Here is a 19,736-nt window from a genome sequence, read left to right as displayed (position 1 = left end):
TGAAGAAAGGCTCCACACTTTTACTTTAAACGAGGTGTGTGTGTGTGTGTGTGTGTGTGTGTGTGTGTGTGTGTGTGTGTGTGTGTGTGTGTGTGTGTGTGTGTGTGTGTGTGTGTGTGTGTGTGTGTGTGTGTGTGTGTGTGTGTGTGTGTGTGTGTGTGTGTGTGTGTGTGTGTGTGTGTGTGTGTGTGTGTGTGTGTGTGTGTGTGTGTGTGTGTGTGTGTGTGTGTGTGTGTGTGTGTGTGTGTGTGTGTGTGTGTGTGTGTGTGTGTGTGTGTGTGTGTGTGTGCGCGCGTGCGTGCGTGCGTGCGTCTGTCTCGCTGGGTGCCCAAGTGCTCCACTGATCATTACCAGCCTTACACCAGCTTGCAGTTATCTGTCTGTAGACGGACCCGTACTCTTAAGTGCTAAATACACTATTCTACCCTTAGGGGCACTACGATGGGGACCTATATTTGTGTGCATGTGTCGTTGACCTGTGCATCGTTCCTCTCCCTCCTGTCAAACATCCCATGAATGCAAAGTCTCACATATTTGGTTACTGGACCATGTTTTTCCATCAGCCTGACCACACTGACTGTTGGTGTCTAAAGCCCATCAGTTGTTTCATCTTACAGCTTAACTCCTGCTTGAAAGGGTGCTGCTCTTTAATCATAATGAACCAATGGGAGGAATAACCCTGAACACAACCAATAGCATCTGTTTTTTGTTTTTCTTAAATCTTGCCCTGAGGCCCAGTTTGTTGTAACTCATGTCCATGAAAATGAATCTCTATCAGTCTGATGCTTCACACAGCCGCTTGTCTAAATGTAGCACTTTGAAACGATCAGATCACTTTACCAGAAGTTTACAAGTTACCGAGTTAGGCCTGTAGAGGTAAAACCATACAGTATTCTGAAAGCTTAAACGTCATTTCTGTCGTACAGATGTGTGTTCTTCCTACCGTGGGAATCATTGTGCGACCCCAGTGTGGTTCAGAACCACAGTTTGGGCATCACTGCTGTAGTGACACTTTAAAATGCTACAAATGAAATCCCATACACGTGTGTTGTATTTGGGTGGAGGCAGATATGTCAGAGATGGTGATCTCTAAACCTTGGTGAAACAGAATAAACTATTTGCATGGCTAAATACCATTACAGGTAAGGAAATAGATGTTCTCATAATTTGGGTGAACTGACCCTGAAAAGTCCTCGGTGTGTGGTCATGGATGAAGTGAGACGAGTATTTCTGTAGAGAAATAACGATGAGATTTTCTCACTGATGGAAAGTGTTGTCCAGCTTTAAAATGAATTCAGGCATTAATATCTACAACGTTGTTGAACATGTGACGCCTTTGTTAAGCGCCCCACTGTTTCCTTCGTCTAAGTGAATGAAGGAAACCAGCTTTGCCTTGCTGTTGCTTCAGTGCTCTCAGACGCCTCCCTCTCTAGCAGGGATGTGAGTGGCTCTAGCTGAGGAGGTCCAGCCTTAGCCCCCTTAAAAGGATGCTCAGCTACACTCTCGGTGCTTCGGCCTCAACAAGCACGCCCTCTCTCTGGGGAGATGGCGAAACGGTTTCCAGGGCAGAGGTGGAAATGAATGTTACCTGCAGTCTGTACTTCCAAAAAGTTCTGTACTCGGATAACAGATTAGATTTGGACAATTTACAGAAAACGGCGTATTGCAACAGTTTGGCTTGTGACAAATGGTCAATACATATCTTTGTGTCCATCAAAGTAAAACATAATGGAAACCTGTACCCTCAGATACTCCACACTGTCAGATGTCATCATGGGTAATCCATCCTAGTGTTTATTCTCTTCTCTCCTCCAGTTATGGTCACATGTCGACCTGTTGCATTGCATTCTGGTCTATTAGGGCTACTGTTTTGGAGCCAATGTTAAGTGATTTCTGCGGTGGATTGTTCTTTGTACCGAGCGTGAAAGTCTGAGAAAAGGCTCTTTTTCACTGATTTGAACACAAGGCCTTTTCTGTCCAACCTCCAGCTTCACTGTCGATACGTCACGGTCACATCCTCTGCTCGGCCAGCAGGGAAACATGGATCCACAGATGGGATTAGTTTAATGTTGAAGTGTCTACGGGTGTTTGTCCTTTATCACTAACGCTGAGAGACGAGCAGTCCGGTGGAATGTACGAGACGTGGTTTGACTTGACAATACCTACTGGTCTTCATTGTGATGATCTGATATCTGAAAGGGAATACCATAGTTCCAGTGTGGGGTGGGAGGGGTTTCGAGGGAGTGGGCTTGCTGGGAAAGATGGACAAAGTTAAAGATGTTCAATAAAGCTGTGATCTCTCCAACAGCCCTGTTTCTCTCTCCAAGTTCAGCTGATCGACACCAGATGTGACGAGGGGATGTTTCACTGTTGTCCTGTTACTGCTTCACTGTTAGCTGCAAAAACATTAAAACGTATATCATTGATCACAAAAGCCACATGCGTTTCTCTCTCTTGTGTTCGCACCTTAGAATTCATTCACGTCTCAATTAAACGAAACTTGGCCAAACAAATGTCGTAAATATACAAGAAGAGTTGATGGTACCTAAATGTATTTAATATCACAGCCCATTCAGTTTCCTTCCTTGGCTGTTAGGCCTCATGTTCCATGAACAAGCCCCTCTGTGAACAGCTTCACAATACAGACTGGACAGATGGTGTGTGAGTGGGTGCTGCTGATGTGGAGATTTCTGGCTCAGAAAGAAGCAGCTGTTAAAGACATTTATTGTTAAATTCAAACGTTTGTCAGGACACTTCAGGTGAATAGGGTAAATAAAGATTACCTAATCTATACCAAGATGAAATGTCCCCAGTTTATAACTTACATGAAGAGAATTTCTTTTTTGAATACAAGCTTCCTGAAATAATTTGTTTAAAAATAAACAGCTAAATGTGTATTTTGGATGTTTTTTCTTTCCACTAGTCTGAAAATAGACAACATCCGTTTTGTTCTTTGTTGTTGCCTTGGGTGTCTCAACTTAATAGAAGTCTCTGCTAGAGAGCAGACAATGCTATTTCAGACAGTAGAGTTATACCCAACCAACTTCGTGGCAGTTTAGAGAATGCCCGTTGGTGTTTGAACAGTACAATCCTGAATGTGTGTCGTCTAACTGTGTTGTACAGTAGGTACACAAGGACCACTCTTCTTAGGACTGTCTTTCAGCATTTTATTGCAAGGCAGCAGTAATGGCAACAGGATAACCTCCCTGAAACAAAGCCTTCATCGGGTCTCTCCCACATCAATGCTCTTAAACTTCTGGAAGTCCAGAACGAAGAGAAAGAGCATAATTCACGGCCATATTACAATACGATAAAAAAAAGTCTCAAGATATTCAAACCCCACAAACATTTTTCTGGAAAATATTACTACCCATGCAGAAACATGGTCTCTACAGCACACTGAAGTGTTGCAAGCTACCTGGCAGCACGGCTACACCTGCACAGCTCCATGAAGAAATGTTTTTTTCCACATTAGTTTGGAAAAACTTGCCCGTCCTCCACAGAGCCCTGACAATGCCCCTGGGATGAAGTGCTCTCATGTCAGGAGGGAAGTAGGGACAAAATAACCTTCCATTACAACTTGAACAGAACTGAAAATAATTTGATCCCTGAATAGAGACAAGTGTCTGCTGCTTACAATTTATCATGTTTTTTAGAGCCCAACCCAAACGTGAAAGATTGTTAGATTCAAGCCTACAGGGAGTGCAAAATGCTGCCTCCCTGGGACAGTTGGGACAGTTGGGACAGAGGGTAGTGTCGTTGAAAATTGAAAAAAATCAGTCCAAACGTGACCACCTTATATTTACGTGAAATATTCTCTGTTTGGTAGACGTCTAATCAACTTTCACGAAAACCAAATGTGACCTGAGGCCAGTGTTCACATAAAGGTGCAGCATTGTTCCAGCGTAGACAGGGCAGTATAACTCTGCTGAGAGGCTTTCAGTTCTTTTTCTCTTCCGGCTCGTCATTGATGAGGTATTTGATGTGTGTCCACATACACCATATCTGCAGAAATAATATAATTAAACAGGAAATTTGAGCAGCAACTATTTCAACACAACTTCAACTTTTGTCGACATGATGTTTGTGCTTATCAAAGGTTATTCCTACCTCCACTGATAGAGCCAGCAGGCGACCTGCAGCCAGCAGCATAGTCCCCAGAGCCTGGATCCAGAGAGGCAGACCCAGCCAGTGGGTCAGTAAACCCCACCGACACCCATAGAGCCACAGGGGGAGGCCGTGCAGCCCGCTCACCACCCATGTGCCAAGAGGTGTTCGAAACCCTAACAGCAGCAGATACACAGTTCATGGAATCTTGTAATGTATCTTGAGCTGCACATCAACATGAACGTATCCACAGTGACAGGCTTGTTACCGTTTGCCATGACGGCTTGGATGAATGGAGGGCTGGTGATGAAACTGTTCTTCCAGTGGTCACCTCTGGCATTGTGGTTACACACAAACACACACCACTCCAAAGCAGACACCAGCCAGCCCCACTGCAATAGGACACATAGAAACATTTAACACCATGTTAGAAATGGTTAAAATAATCTTTACACACACGGTTGAGCGTACCACGTGGGTGTTCTGCTTGATGTCACAAAAACCAAGACGCAGAACAGTAAAGGCTACTGCTGGTGCAGCAAGGATTAATGAGGATTCATTTCTTGGCAGATACTCGGCTCCTTTGTACCAGCTGTATGCAATCATTTCATGTGTAGCTACTGTAAATCGAAGGCTCATTCTAAACTATTCATTTTATGATAATCGTATAGGAAGCTCACAGCCTAACGTGAGCACTTGGTGTGCATGTGTGTGTGTATACTATACTGTTTGTGTTGCGTGTTCTGCAGCCAGCAGACCTGAAAAAGCAGACTCCACAGCAGGCCTCTGCCCAGGTTGTCCACCACTACGTCCAGCCAGGCTCCAAACCTGGAGGTCTGGCCCAGCCTCCGTGCCAACCAGCCGTCCACTCCTGCACAGAAAACATCATCACATACTGCAGACACAATGTTCATGTCTTGTGCACTCAGCAACTATTCCTCCTGGCGAGGCCTTTTGGAGTTATGAAACAGGACGCAACTACACCTACATACAAAACCTTAGACTCTGCTCTACACTCATTCAGTCTCACTATTGGCATTTCATCAATAATACCTTTAATCAATCACACCACTTGAGTACCATAGGCAGGCATGCCACTGAGTTAGCATGCACAATATCAGAGACCTAAACAGAAACCATAAGGGTATGTGGCTGTGATTAATGTCATTACACCTGCCATTTTTAATAATCCAGTCTTAAATTGGTGCAGAACATCATCTACCAGCAGCACAATAGGCCGTTTCACAGCAGACATGTTATCACAGCTACGGCACAGTTGTTGCTAATAGCATTAACAATGGGCCCGTTGTGTCCAAGTGTCCCAGTAAGACATGACAGTGAGCCATTTATTATTTATCTTATTAGTTACACCTGTGGCTGTATTTTATGTTTACTGAACAATAAGAAAGTTCAATACAACATTGGTTCTACTGGAATGTACTGATGCCAGAATAAACCAGTAAAAAGCCTCAGAGCCTTTACCATCAAGTGCTATGTGGGTTGAGTAAAGAGGGACAAAGACTGCTGGTGTCTCACAGGAAGCCCATGCAGCAAACACAAGGCCGATCCTAACGTAACCTGAAAGAGACAAATACATAATACATACACAAGGTATTAGGACAGCCAGGTGAAGGAACTCTTCAATTCAGTGGCAGACGTAGAGCACTTCCTAAAGTTACCCAAAGGTCAGTTCAAATGAATTACGGTATCATCACAGGGACATCTTTCAGTGTCAATGTTCTGCCAATCATCATCGAAATAAAGGCTACTATACTATACTATACTATTCTATAATATACTATACTATTCTATACTATACTATTCTATAATATACTATTCTATATTATAATATACTATTCTATACTATACAATACTATTCTATAATATACTATTCTATATTATAATATACTATTCTATACTATACTATTCTATAATATACTATTCTATAATATACTGTTCTATACTATACTATAATATACTATTCTATACTATACTATAATATACTATACTATTCTATAATATACTATTCTATAATATAATATACTATTCTATACTATACTATTCTATAATATACTATACTATTCTACAATATAATATACTATACTATAATATACTATTCTAAAATATAATATACTATTCTATACTATAATATATTATTCTATAATATACTATACTATTCTATAATATAATATACTATTCTATACTATACTATTCTATAATATAATATTCTATACTATAATATGTTATTCTATAATATACTATACTATACTATAATATACTATTCTATACTATAATATATTATTCTATAATATACTATACTATACTATACTATAATATACTATTCTATACTATAATATAATATACTATTCTATAATATACTATTCCATAATATACCATTCTATAATATAATATAATATCCTATACTATAATATTCTCGCAGTCTGGCTGCTATGTTTAGTAGGCTAATGGGCAAGCAACCCGGGTTGTCATGTCACAGTGGCGGCCAAGTAACCCGGGTTGTCATGTCACAGTGACCTGACAGTCCCGCACATAACACAAATATAAAATAAAATTTCTTGGTTGAAATTCAACCAAATGTGTCTCACCAATAATATTCGGCCAGTACAGCAGAACCTGGAGTCCCATCTCCGTGCCAGTTGAGCGGGACAGCTGTGCCTTATCCCGGGAAAAAAAATAGAGAATGCAACCTGCTTTGTAAGACGACTTGTCTAGGCATCAAAACGAGCTCACGCACGTTATGATGAGATACATTCATGCTTTCATTCCCGCGGCTTCCACGAGCTGCTGAAGTCAGCTCGGGCAGCTTTGTGTGGTGCTGCGCGCGCTGTCATGTTGTTCACGCCAACTACGGCTAAAGGTGACATAGGAAGCGGGCAAAGCTATTTTACGAACACAGCGTCACGCCAAACTCCATTCTAAAACATGGACACATAGAAGCACCTGCCGAAGAGGAGGGCAGCATTAAAAAAACATTTAACATTAACGGTCCACTAAGGACCAGTAAATGTCTTTTTTTACATTTAAGGATTCATTTTTGGCCGTTAGTGTCCTTTTGGTGGAATAAAATAGAAGACGAACAAATGAAACAGTTGAAATGTATTGAAGGTGTCGTTCGTGTGTTGGATACATGCTGAAGTCATGAATATAATATAATACTATTATAATATTTGATGTTCTACGTCAAGAGTGCTTCGCCTGTGAGCCAGCCAACATCAAACTGTACATTTAAAAAAAAAATATATATATATATATATATATAGATGGGCCCAGTATAAAGAGAAATTACGGTATTGTATGTGCAATTGAATTAAACTGCAACTGAATACATAATACAAACTATAAATTAAGAACACGACATACTTCCCTGGTTTCGGTGCTTGTTCCTGGTTTATGTGCCAAGCTATACATCCGTGGTACCACTAGAGGTCGCTGTGGTGGACGTATAGATGTAAACTAGCGTCGTTTAGCAGAGTAGCCACAAGGTGGTGCTACCCGCGCTTCTTTACAACCTAGACTTTACAGATACGCACATATATTGACAGCTTGGTGTGACTGACTACGCATTATGAGTCGAATGCATTCGACTCATAATCGCGAGAAAGAGGGGAAGCACTTCATGAAGTATTGATGTTGACATAAAGACGTTTGTCTCTGGCATGCTGAGTGTGTTTACAAGCGTCCGGAGGAGCTGATCAACTGACCTGTAGAGTCAGCTCACGTGACAGTATGGAGGCGTCGCTGAAAACATTCACCCGTTCACCACACACACACATCAGCAGCAACCCACTCCACAATAAACGGATACGGCGACAAAACAATTGTGATCAACTCAGTGCGCAGCGTTTATTTATCCACATCGCAATGAAATGAGGGGAGCATGGGGGCCAAAGAGTCGAGGATCGGATTCCTGTCGTATGACGAGGCAGTCAAGAGAGGTAAGCCGAAAAGCAACGGGCTAGATTCACCTCAGTGGCGCTAGCTTAGCTAACTGTCAGCTTTTAGGCTAGGCCGGTGCACAAGAGGACAACGTCCTGACTTCCCTTTTAAAATCTAGAGGTTTTAGTGGCCATGGTTGTTGGATAAGGTAGACACCTTTCAAAAAAAGAACACACTGGCTCCGGAACCACCACGATATATGAATACATTCGGCATAGCAAGATGTCGGAAAGCCTCGCGGAATTTAAGTACATGTTAAATGTTACATGTTAAGTTTAGCAATAGCTAAGTCTATATTGTCTGCAGTCTCCTTCCACCAAAACGCACGTCGGGATGCAGTAGGAAGCGTTTCCTAGTAACGTTAATTACAGCATAACGCTAAATCTGTAGCTTAACGTCGTTGTATGGATTCTGTTCATCCCGAACCGGGTTATTCTTCCGAGCAATGTGTAAATGGAACTGACTGGTACTTTATGAGGCGCTTGCCTTCTGTTACAAGCAAGGTCACGTAAAACTGTCAGATGTTTTGGACTGTGCTTGGCGTGACGTTCTGGCCATAGCTACCAAAGCGTTGGTAGAGGCGCTAGTGTCGGCTGGAGAGGGATGGGCTGACTGACAGTAGCGCAATTTGGCAAAACAGTTGCGCAAACAGCCTCGAATGTGTGCTCACTTTCTAGCTGGACGACAGAGCTAGGCTGACGCCACTCAGCCTAGCTCTTATCACTTTAGGTAGCTAATGTTGAATACTGCTAATGTAGCGTTATGTGCTGCAACTAGCTAGCTTACTTGTCTCCTAGCTAGACAGTTAGTTAGCTGGGTCGCTACAGCTAAGTTCCCAGAGGGACGTGCCTCCAGACAATCTGTGTGAGCCTTCGTCTGGCGGATTTCAAACCCAGCCATGTGACATGGCCAACCTTAATCGGCAATGTTTGTGCCAGCGGACTGTCAGGTCGCTTCCACTAATGGACACGTAGTAGTTAGCAAGCTGTGTAACGGTAGTCAGGGCGTTTGGCTGAACAACAGCCATGCTTCACGTTGCCATTGCTGTCGCTGCATTTAGTTGCTTAGAGTCGAAGTCTGTGGACATTTATTTTTTTTTTCACTGGGTGAGCCCAAAACTTAAAGTAGGGTCTCCCAAACCTGTATATACCGCAACGTCAAGTAAAGCACAAAGCTGGGTAACTCTGTGTAACTGATGCATGTATAGTCTTGAGTGTTGGTGCACTCATGTAAGATGTGGGTGAGCATTTATCAGGAAGCACGGCGGATATCTTATCCCTGATCCCCTTCTTGTTGCACTTTACTCCCTGGGTGTCCTGTAGCTGACCTTTGTCTGCCTTGACTCCAGGCTATGAGAGGCTGTTGCACATCCATCCAGGGCGCCGTCAGGGCGCCGACAGACCTGTCCTTTGCATTCATATTTATTTCAATGATAAAGGTTTGTAACTTAATTTCAGCCAGGATTCTTTACTATAGTTTTACCACTGAAGCCTACGTTTGAACACACCTCGACCTATTGCCGTTTCTATTGCCTAAATTGCATCTTTTCAATATCGGCTCCTTGTGTGGTGGTTTGGACATTCCTCAATTCCTGAACACACACACACACGGGCGGTGGAATTATCCAGCCATCCAGCCGTATCTGACCAGTCAAATGGCAACATTCCTAATTCCCACCAAGGGCTCGACTGCCGTAATTATGAGGTCAGTTTTCATGGAAGCTCAGTCTAGCAGGACACCAGCAGGATAGTGGGCAGGGGACCTCCTGGGTGAGATGTTAGGCTTAGATGTGTTCCTGCAGTAGGCTAAACCCAGGGTCAAACTTCTTTCAAGACTACATTTGCAGGGTTGATTATGCAGTCTCTGTTAATTTAGTTTCTAACCGCGACATGTGTGATTGCTAACATATGCCTAGAGTGAGAACGGGGATTTTTATTTTTTATTAGAGATATTCATGTCCTCTTTACAATAAAGAAATGGATAAGATATGAGAAAATCATATAGAACATAATCAGTGTGGCTGCTTAAAACACTGGGTACCATAAGGTCATCGTATCGTCACACTGATACTGAATAGCCTACTTCTATGAATTGTATCAACCTGTATCGGCATACAACGGACTTCTTTTGTGACGAGCTAACACAGGTGGTGGATACAGGAGGCTGGAGGCTGGGCGTCTACGTTTCAGAGGCCAAAGTCTGCTTTCTTTTTAAATGGTAAATGATGGGATGACTGCACATTTTAATTTCATAGCTGTGGGCATCTGACTGTGCTCATTGTGTCCTTCAATGTACAAAGTTAAAATAATAAATGATTGGTCAGGAATCAGGAAGCCTTGATAACCTTGTGGTATTGTGAAATGATCCAGCAGGCCAGTTTTATTATGTGCTGAGTAACATCAAGGTTGATGTTTAAAGGAATCTCCTTTTTAAAATGAAATTGACTGCGTAGGAAGAGTAGTTCCTGAAGTAGCCTGCCCTTTACGCTGAATACGTATATTCTCAGGGCCCCACCAATCCATCTTTTATCTATAATAAAGAAGTTGCTGGGAGACTTGAAGCCAATCTATGGTAGTGGTAGAGGGCTGAAGAGAGTAGAGGTGAACTAAGAATAGAATATGAAGGAAAACAGAGAAAATATATCATAATGCTAGCCGGGGCGGCTGCTGGAGCTGATGGCGGCCAATCCAGACAGCCTGTGATCCAACCAGGCTCTCCGCAGCGAGTTAAGAAGCGTCCCATGGTCGGCTCTCCGCTAAAAATACGTGCTGCTTAGTCTATTTTAGAAGGTGCCGCTCGAGCTGGGCAACATAACTAACTAGCACAGTGTGTGAAACATAGACATGAATAATGGGACTTCTAACAGTATTAACTTTGTCATCAATAAAGTAGGAAATAATAACAAACACATGTTGTCTATCAATTCCATTCTTTAAAAATCATCTCCATTTATTCATTTCAGGGCAAAAAACGCTGTTCTGGCACAGTTCATACCATAAATAATTAATGACAATTACATATTTCTTTTTTCAGGAAAAGTGAATGTGTGGTCGTCTTCTGCTTTGTTTTTTTTATTTGAGTGCAATTATCTTGAACGACATAATATGATCCCACACCGTTTGCGTAACTGTTTTGTGGATTTACAATTAAATGGTTCAGCAGTTTTAGTGTTTTCTTGTCTCTCTCACTCACTCACTCACTCACTCACTCACTCACTCACACACACGTTATGTTGCTTGACAATAAGGATTGCCCACTTGCCCCGTGGTAAGCATGCCAATTTGGGCCAGTAAATCTAGCAAATTACACACAAAAAAATATTAAACACAGTGATTTTTCTGGAGCTGGAAAAATAAATATAACGTTGAACCCGAGCTGAAATGTGTATCGGTTTGTATTGGCAGAGCTGGGTAGGATGTAAAAGGATACATGTCTTTAAACAGGCTGTATACCCCATGTGTTCATACTAGACCACCACATAGTTTAGTAAAGCAACAGTCACGGTCATCGCTCTAACTAGTCACCTGAGAACTGCAGGGCCTCGCATTTCTTATCGACGTCAGCAGGCTTTATCAGCCGAGGTGATAGGCCGCTGCTTTGCATTCTTACCTTGTGCTCGCTGCTTTGTGGATGTAGATTGGCCTAATGCTGCCACAAAGGCTTCCAGTATGCTGTTTGCTATGTAAACATGGCCGGCAACTTGCATAAATCAATAACACATAGTCCTAAACCTTCAGTATAAGGAAAGGAGCACAACAAAGGTGTGTGTTGTCTGCTCTCCTTTTCTCTCCTCGCAACAATGCAGCACACCATATGGTGGAGCCTCATCTAAAATACAGAATACTAATCTGAGACAACAATTGTCCAAGTGGCTAAGCTATTGTCTGTAAGTATTATAAAATACTATATTATAGGACTGTCACAAATATTCTAAATCTAAATATGTACTTGCATACATTTGAGATGTTAGACTGTGATTCTAGGCTGTAGTGAGCTACCGGACTCGGCAAGGCGTTTCAGAGATGGAGAGAAAATGTTGCTCGTATATTAGCTTAGCATTCAGCTAACCTCCTCACAGAAGGCTCATCTATTAGAGAGAAGGGCTGGCTACTTAGCCAGCCCTTAGCTAAATCAGCCATGCTTCCACGCAACACCGAACACAGAAAACCATCTGAATAAAGTTGTCATTTATCTGGCGATAGCAATGTAGCTTTCCTACACTGTGACAAGAGTGTGTGGGTGAAGCATTAAGTTGTTAAATTGTACTCATTTAGCAGCTGGCTAGTTTGCCAGCTCTGGAGATAGACTAGCTAACTAGCTAGCCAGCTGTCCTCTCCAAATCAACTTATATTGTCACGCATGTACACAGCACACAGTGAAATTAAGCCTCTGCATTTAATCCACCTTAGTATTAGGAGCAGTGGGCAGTTTGGGTGTACGGTGCCTTGCTCAAGGGCACCTTGGCAGTGCCCAGGAGGCGAGCTGGCACCTCTCCAGCACCCAGTCCATGGTCCGTCTCCACAGACGGAGCTACTGCCACCCAGAGCTCCCATCACGAATCAGCTGTTCCTCCTCCTCCAAAGTGAGCTACAGGAATAAATAGGTGTGAGGACTTTATTCTGTTTAGGTGCCTCATCATATTGGTTGTGTTGATATTGTGCGTAGCTGTGAGGCTCTCATTGGTTTCACCCTTATTGTAGCTCCCATAATAGCACCCATAGTAGCTTTGACTTGTCATAGTAGGAAGAGCACAGATGTTACCAACAACATTAACGATGGCTCTGTTCTAATCAAGTGTCCAAGTAAGACCCTGAAGCTGAAGCAGCTACTGCCTAGTCCCAGTACATGTCGAAGTGTCTTTTGGAAAAGGTTAATTACTCGGAGTTAAGTAAGGTACCGGTTAGCAACACAGCGCCACTGACCTGTAAAATGATGACACGATAGGGGAACGGGAATAATTTGGTTTGATTTTGAAACTGAGAATTTCAACATTTTAACGTCCTTTGAAAAGACTTCACTGCACCTAATTGCCATTTTCCCCAACTGTCACTGGACCGCAGCAAAAAACAAAGTCTATGCTGAACCAAGGGCATAGTAGTATCACAATGACTAAATAGCTTTGTTATATGTTGTTTTTCTCTTTCCAACCCCATTAAACAGCATCCTCATGCTGAATGTTTGGCGTCATGCCTGCAGGTGAAGTGAGCTTTTTAAGAACAGCACTCCCTGTATGTTTGTGCCTGCAGCTTCTGTTGACAGTTCACCATGACTAAAAGGTTGCCGGGACTCATGTGAGTTTAGTATTTGCATGCCTCTCCAGATGCCTCGTGCTCCCTGTCCGAGTGTTTCCAGTCATGCTGGTAGCAGCAGGCGAGCACACCCGCTTTATATTTCATAGGACAACAAACATTGAGTCACAGCAGGAGGCTTTGTTGGCTGCTGCTCTGCTGCCACAATGATTAAGTAAGGTGGTCTAGCACTGAAAACCTGCTGAGACAGACAGACAGACCGTGGGACCCAGAGACACCAATGGAGACTAATAGAAGAGCTAAGCATGCATTGCTGTGTATCTGCCAATAACTATTGTGTATTATGTTCCCAGGCTTTGTCTGTAAACTGTGTGCGGATGGAGAGTGTGTTGGTGCAGTAGCAGAAATCAGAGCCATTGTTTGCTCTGCATTGAATGGTAACCATTGCAGTTGATGCAGCCCAGTGCCCAATAACACCCCCATTGCATCACAGCATCAACAATACACAGTGTTTTCTATAATGTGGACGCTTTGTTTTCCTCCCCGTTGGTCCGTCTAATTGTAACAATTTAGCTATTATCTGGTAGGACGAGGCATATTCTTAATGGGCTGTTTTGATTTTCAGTAGCAGTGCCTTGAGATGTTTCTGTCTCACTTGACTGAAGTGAAACAAGAGTCAGCTGAGACTGTAGTCATCAACCCCCGCTAAACTCACAAGTGCAGTGATTTTGTAAATGCATGATTATGTTGAAAATCCATGGAACAATGTTTGGAAGGAAGAAATTTCATAAATGGTCATGCTGGGCCATTGAAGTAAAAAACAATAATTACAGAGCCAGGGGAGGGATGTAATATTCCAAGAAAACATCGAAAATTAAAGTCACAAATCTACGAGATGCTCCGATATTCTCTCAGATTAAAATGGCAAATCTATAAGAAACTCCGTTTAGCCGTTATTCTGGTAAGGATGGCCTCTTAGAGAGGGGAAGGTCCTGAAAGACGTGAACGTGTTTTCTTTCATGTTATTTCTTATGAACACAATGCTGACTTTGGTATGTATTGTACTTAATCCTCATGTTAGACCTTTTATTTACCTTTTATTTTGCCAATGGGTTATGAGATGAATCCTAAAGGTGGCTGTTTCCGATGTCCTCACTCTGAATGAGGATTAAGTCCTGTATGATACATATGAGGTGTTGAAATTCAGTTCTAAAACGTATCGCGTTGTGGATGATTCTGTGTCGCTGCAGTGACGGAACATCGTGGGGAATTGGTTTCATGTCAGCTCAGTGTGAGTCTGTCGTGTCATTCACTGTCGCTTGTTTCTCTTCTCTCTGTTGGTGTTTCACCATTCAAACGATCGGTCTGATAACTTGATGCTCTCGTTACCAACATTAACTCTGTTTCAACGATGTTGGGCTGAAAGAATCGTGTATCAGGCTGAAATTCAATTGGTGGTGTTCTGTCGACAGATGCAGTGACTTAAAACAAGTAAGAGTAGAAGAGCTCGGAGTAAGGGAAAGTCTTATTCATGCAGTGTAACATGCCACAGACATTCAGGAAGTCTGTGTTAGAGCTGCATTGTGGATTACAGCACACCTATAATGTTCTGTTCATAGAGTTGGATCACACAGTAGTATTGAAAATGTTTCAGCTTTGTATTTCACAGACTGTTGTAGTCAGATTTTTGAGTTCAGGTTTGCTTGGATTATTTGATGAAAAAGTAGCCATGTGCAGTAATACAGAATACTGAGGATGCATACATTTAGAAGCATGGAGATTGTGAAGATTTACACCTATACATATACACAATAGATTAGGAGTGGCGTTCTCCAGGCACCTCACGATTCCATTTGATTCCGATTCAGAGGGCTACGATGGCGTTATAAAACCATTATCAACTCTTCTTGATGCATCAAAATGTTTATATACATGATTTATTTTTGAATCACTGTTTATCTGCTATTTGTTATGATTCATGATTAAAAAAACTAATTTACCTCATCCTTAGCCTATCTGAGAACGTAAACAAGACGCACGTGTGTTACGTCTGTTGCGTTCAGGGGCAGTGGAAAGGAACGGACAGCCAGGTGTCAAAGAATTGTTACAGGAGGTCATAACGTTGAGAATTGAGTTTGAAATGTCCGATTATTGAGTTTACAGCATCGAGTCATAATTGTTCAAGAGAGCGCGTGTGAGATAGTGAGTATGAAGTCAACAGTAACGTGAAGCTGTGAATGTGCAGTGTTTTTTAAAGTATACCGTCGGTGAATGAATATAGAAAAGCTCCTGTGTTTTGCACTCTTTACCTTTAGGTGACAAGCCACTGAGGTTTGCTCAGCTTTTTTATTTTTAACATTTCTTTTTAACTGATGGCACTTTTAAACGGTTAATTATTATCATCCCTATGGCAAACTGTGGTCGGTGTGTATCAATAAAACACAATGTTAAAATGTCAGCAGCAGCATCATGTTGTATATTCAATGTGTTCCGGTCAGAAAGAGAGGAACATCTGATGTTTGCAAAGTCATTGAGCTGATCGACAAGTACTCAAATGTAAGTAGTTGTACTTCTTGTTGTACTTCTTGTTGTACTGCCATGCTTCACTGTTTTATCAGAGATGTGTACATTATTCTTTTGGTGTGAAAGCTGCACAGCCTCCCTACACGTCTGGAACTTCACCACAGACACAATCAAAAGGACTAAAGCCAGACAAAGCTGTGGTGAGCTGTACGAGATTACACAAGTGGAGATTAATTGGTTTAATTCACGGTAACAAAGCTGTAGTGCAAGCAAACCGATTTGTTTAATGCACTTCATGAAGATCAAATAAGATACTAATCCTAGAATGTGTAGTATAATATTGTGCTTTAATGCTACGTTCACACCAAACGCAAAGAGAATTTTCACGTCGCATTATTCGCGGGAGTTTGATCGCGAGGTTTGCGACGTTATGCCCCCCACACATAGATTAGATAAACTTAGAATACATATTTGGTAAGGTCCGAGCAGCATGCCGTGTGAAGGTCGACACCCTGCTGTTCTGGGACACTTTGTCACTTGTGGCAATTTTTTTAATTGTAACCAGGCAGAGGGATGCTCTCTTTTGCAGGAAAGCCCCAGTCCTCACTCACACAGTTCCACACATTAACCAGTGTTTCCCACAGGAGTCAGTGAGGCCTCGGACCCTACATGCTCCCCAGGAAGAAACCTTTGTACATTTTAAAGTTAAATGGATCGATCTTCTGCACTTTCAGAGAGGAGAGGTTAGATCTATAAATAACTTTGTGCTGTGGTAGAATGTAATTAAGTACATTTAGGCTACCTTCCATTTTATGTAACTTTATACTTGTACTCCACTACATCTCAGAGCGAAATATTATACTTTGTACTTTCTGCATTTATTTGACAAAATCAATTACTAGCTACTTTGCAGATTTAGATTCTTAATACAAAATACAAATTAACTATAATGTACTTTAAAGTAGTATATATAATCATTAAGTATCCTATTATAAAGTACCTCAAATGAGCTTGACCAGCAGCAACATTAAAGGACCAGCTCATTAGCACATCAGTGATTATATTCCAATAATAATCCAATATTCTGAAACCATTCTGCATGATTTTTTTTTTTAAATCTTTTGCTACTTGAAGTATATTTTGATGCTAATACTTTTGTACTTTTATGCAGCCCAAGTCCTGAATGCAGGACTTTTTACAGTATTTTTACATTTTTTTAGTATTACTTTTACTGAAGTAAAATATCTGTGTACTTTTTTTACTGAGCTCTAGTAAGCACGGTGAGAGAAGAGAGAGAGAGAGAGAGAGAGAGAGAAGTCCACGGGCCCGGAGAGTGGTGAGTTCCCTGCGAGGGGCCACACAGCCGGAGCCGTTGGCCACCTTTACGCTGGCCTTTCTGAGTCCACCTGGAGCTGGGCTTGGCTAGGGCCAGCCAGCGTACCTGTGGAGAAGTGTAAATATTTTAGATTAATTATAAAACTGTGGCAGGACAAAATGCACCATGGCGGGCTGCCACAGTCTAGGTAATTAATGGGAAGCCCTGTTAACACCCGGAAGCTGCCCAGTACAACCAGACTCATCTGTTGGCCACTGAGCAGCTCTACTGGTGCAGTTGGGGGTTTAAGAGCTTTGCTCAAAAGTGCTGCTCTTTCACTTTACCCTCTCCTCAAACTTATCCTGTTCATTCAGGAGACCAAACAGCCGACCTCACAGATTGTAGTAGACTGCTCAGCACCAGTTCCATCGAGGTCTGTAAAGTATATGGAGTCTGAATTAGTTTGTTCCGGAGTGTTGTTGAGACAACCCCCTTTTATTTTTTAAAACATTGACAAGATTTTCAAGACACAATGAACCACAGGCTGCCATCAGGCTGCAGGTCCTGATGGCATCCCCGGACGCGTGCTCAGGGCCTGTGCTGGGCAGCTGACTGAGGTCCTGACTGACATCTTCAACCTGTCACTGGCCCAAGCAGCTGTACCCACATGCTCCAAAACCACCTCAATCGTGCCAGTGCCAAAACACTCCACTGCAGGGAGCCTAAACGACTTCCGCCCTGTTGCACTCACCCCCATCATCATGAAGTGCTTCGAAAGGCTGATCCTGGCTTATCTCAAAACCTGCCTACCACCCACACTGGACCCCCTCCAATTTGCCTACCGCCAGAACAGGTGTACAGAGGACGCCATCTCCATGGCGCTTCACTCCACCCTCTCCCACCTGGACAACAACACCTATGTGAGAATGCTGTTCATCGATTTCAGTTCAGCATTCAACACCATCACCCCCTCCAAACGGATCACCAAACTAGGTGACCGTGGCATCAACACCTCCCTCTGCAGCTGAATACTGGACTTCCTAACCAACGAACCCCAGTATGTTAGGTTAGGCAATCACACCTCCACCCTCACCCTGAACACTGGCGTTCCACAGGGCTGTGTGCTGAGTCCTCCTCTACTCCCTGTTCACCTGTGACTGCACGCCTCTACATGGTTCCAATACCATTACCAAGTTTGCAGACGACACAACGGTGGTGGGCCTCATCAACAACAACGATGAGTCGGCCTACAGGGAGGAGGTCCGGCACCTGGCAGCGTGGTGCGCCAACAACAACCTGGCTCTCAACACCAAAAAGACCAAGGAGCTTATTGTGGACTTCAGAAAGACCAAAGGCTGCACACACAACCATCCATATCAATGTAACAGAGGTTGAGCGTGTCACCAGCTTTAGGTTTCTGGGTGTCCACATCTCAGAGGACCTCTCTTGGACCCTCAACACCTCAACCCTGGTCAAGAAGGCACACCAGCGTCTCTTCTTCCTGAGGAGACTGAAGAAAATCCACATGTCTCCTCTGATCCTGGTGAACTTCTACCGCTGCCCAACATATCACCGGTACTCCACTCCCTGCCATCGAGACCGTCCACCTCAAGCGCTGCCTGCGGAGAGCGCGCAGCATCGTCAGGGACACCTCACACCCCGGCCATAGACTGTTTGCCCTCCTCCCCTCTGGGAGGCGCTATAAGAGTCTCTGTTCCAGGACCAGCAGGCTCAGCAACAGCTTCTTCCCCTCAGCTGTCACTTTACTAAACTCTGCACCACCTCTGCACTTCTGGTTAGATGCTAAAACTGTATTTCGTTGTCCTAGTACTTGTACTCTGTGCAATGACAGTAAAGTTGAATCTGAATAACATTTTCATTGTGGTACATTTTCATTGTGGTACATAAAGATGTGTTCCCCACACAGCTTTAGTCATTGTGTTGTTTTTACCAGCAAGGTGCTGTGTTTCTAAATGTGTGGAATGTCCAGAGATGTCTTTGTCGTTGTTCTCTGGCTGTGTGCACATCCTTGATCCTTGACTAGTTAGTTTACAGCCTCCAGAACAGTGCCAGGCTGGTAACCGTGTTAGTGTAGCGGCCACAGTCGGTACTGACCCATGCTGGCTCAAAAATGTTTTTTTCCCCACACACAGTTATTTAAGAAAAATGAACAGCCGTGACATGATTGATACAATACAATAGATCCACTCAAATTTGAAGTCTAGAAGAGCCATATCAGTAAAGCATTTTTGTGCCATTTGAATAGAATAGAATTTAGACGTCTCTTCATATCCGGGAAACAAATACTCAATTTCAAATGCAGCTTGAAGCCGTTCCACACTCAGCATGGATTTTGTCCAAAAACTTAGCACGGAAATGAATAAAAGCTGATTTTGTGGGTTCTTATGGATGCTTGCACACCCCTGCGGAATATTTGTGCGGAACAAAAAAAACGGACCTTTGTTTCAGCGGATTTTTACCTGCAGAACTATGTTTGACCAATGAAATCCTTTGCTCCAACTGATGTCATGAAGAAGTTCGCCATCATTCAGTATGATAATTAGCCATGTGCCTCTGTTGGCTGC

The 19,736-nt window shown here is 42.8% G+C and overlaps 2 protein-coding genes and 1 long non-coding RNA gene across 11 annotated transcripts in view; 2 read left to right on the top strand and 1 right to left on the bottom strand.

Annotated features, from left to right (window-relative positions):
• Positions 1 to 3,153: 3,153 nt before the first annotated feature.
• LOC142931478 (uncharacterized) lies at positions 3,154 to 7,551 on the bottom strand. Its single transcript, XM_076075406.1, has 7 exons — positions 7,489 to 7,551; positions 6,714 to 6,783; positions 5,590 to 5,685; positions 4,866 to 4,978; positions 4,376 to 4,499; positions 4,111 to 4,283; positions 3,154 to 4,005 (listed from the first exon to the last, which is right to left on the bottom strand). The coding sequence occupies exons 1-7, from the start codon at positions 7,534 to 7,536 to the stop codon at positions 3,940 to 3,942; spliced, it is 690 nt and encodes a 229-aa protein (XP_075931521.1). The 5' UTR covers positions 7,537 to 7,551; the 3' UTR covers positions 3,154 to 3,939.
• A 303-nt stretch (positions 7,552 to 7,854) lies between these two features.
• Positions 7,855 to 19,736, top strand: part of usp32 (ubiquitin specific peptidase 32) — a 58,086-nt gene continuing 46,204 nt past the window's right edge. For 7 of the 9 annotated variants that reach the window (XM_076075398.1, XM_076075397.1, XM_076075395.1 and 4 more), the window contains exon 1: positions 7,855 to 8,063. In XM_076075398.1, the coding sequence (XP_075931513.1) occupies positions 8,006 to 8,063 (58 nt within the window). In that variant the 5' untranslated portion in view covers positions 7,855 to 8,005. Of the gene's footprint in view, positions 8,064 to 10,210; positions 10,282 to 19,736 lie in introns of all 9 variants that reach the window. The other 2 variants (XM_076075402.1, XM_076075401.1) reach the window with 2 other exon arrangements.
• Positions 10,288 to 19,077, top strand: LOC142931479 (uncharacterized). The gene is made up of 2 exons (XR_012947344.1): positions 10,288 to 16,579; positions 17,109 to 19,077. It is a non-coding gene; the product is annotated as an uncharacterized LOC142931479 (long non-coding RNA).

This window comes from Anarhichas minor, unplaced genomic scaffold (assembly GCF_050575085.1).
Source record: "Anarhichas minor isolate MPS153535 unplaced genomic scaffold, ASM5057508v1 ptg000052l, whole genome shotgun sequence".
Lineage (NCBI taxonomy): Eukaryota > Metazoa > Chordata > Actinopteri > Perciformes > Anarhichadidae > Anarhichas > Anarhichas minor.
This window is presented reverse-complemented; position numbering and strand designations above follow the sequence as displayed.

Excerpts from the sequence above, each read along its gene's own strand:
- LOC142931478 (XM_076075406.1), bottom strand. The coding sequence starts at position 7,536 with ATGTATAGCTTGGCACATAAACCAGGAACAAGCACCGAAACCAGGGAA. Across the intron at positions 4,500-4,865 it reads TGTGGAGTCTGCTTTTTCAG|TGGGGCTGGCTGGTGTCTGC; the intron begins GTCTGCTGGCTG and ends GTCCTATTGCAG. Across the intron at positions 4,006-4,110 it reads TGCTGGCTCTATCAGTGGAG|ATATGGTGTATGTGGACACA; the intron begins GTAGGAATAACC and ends TTATTTCTGCAG.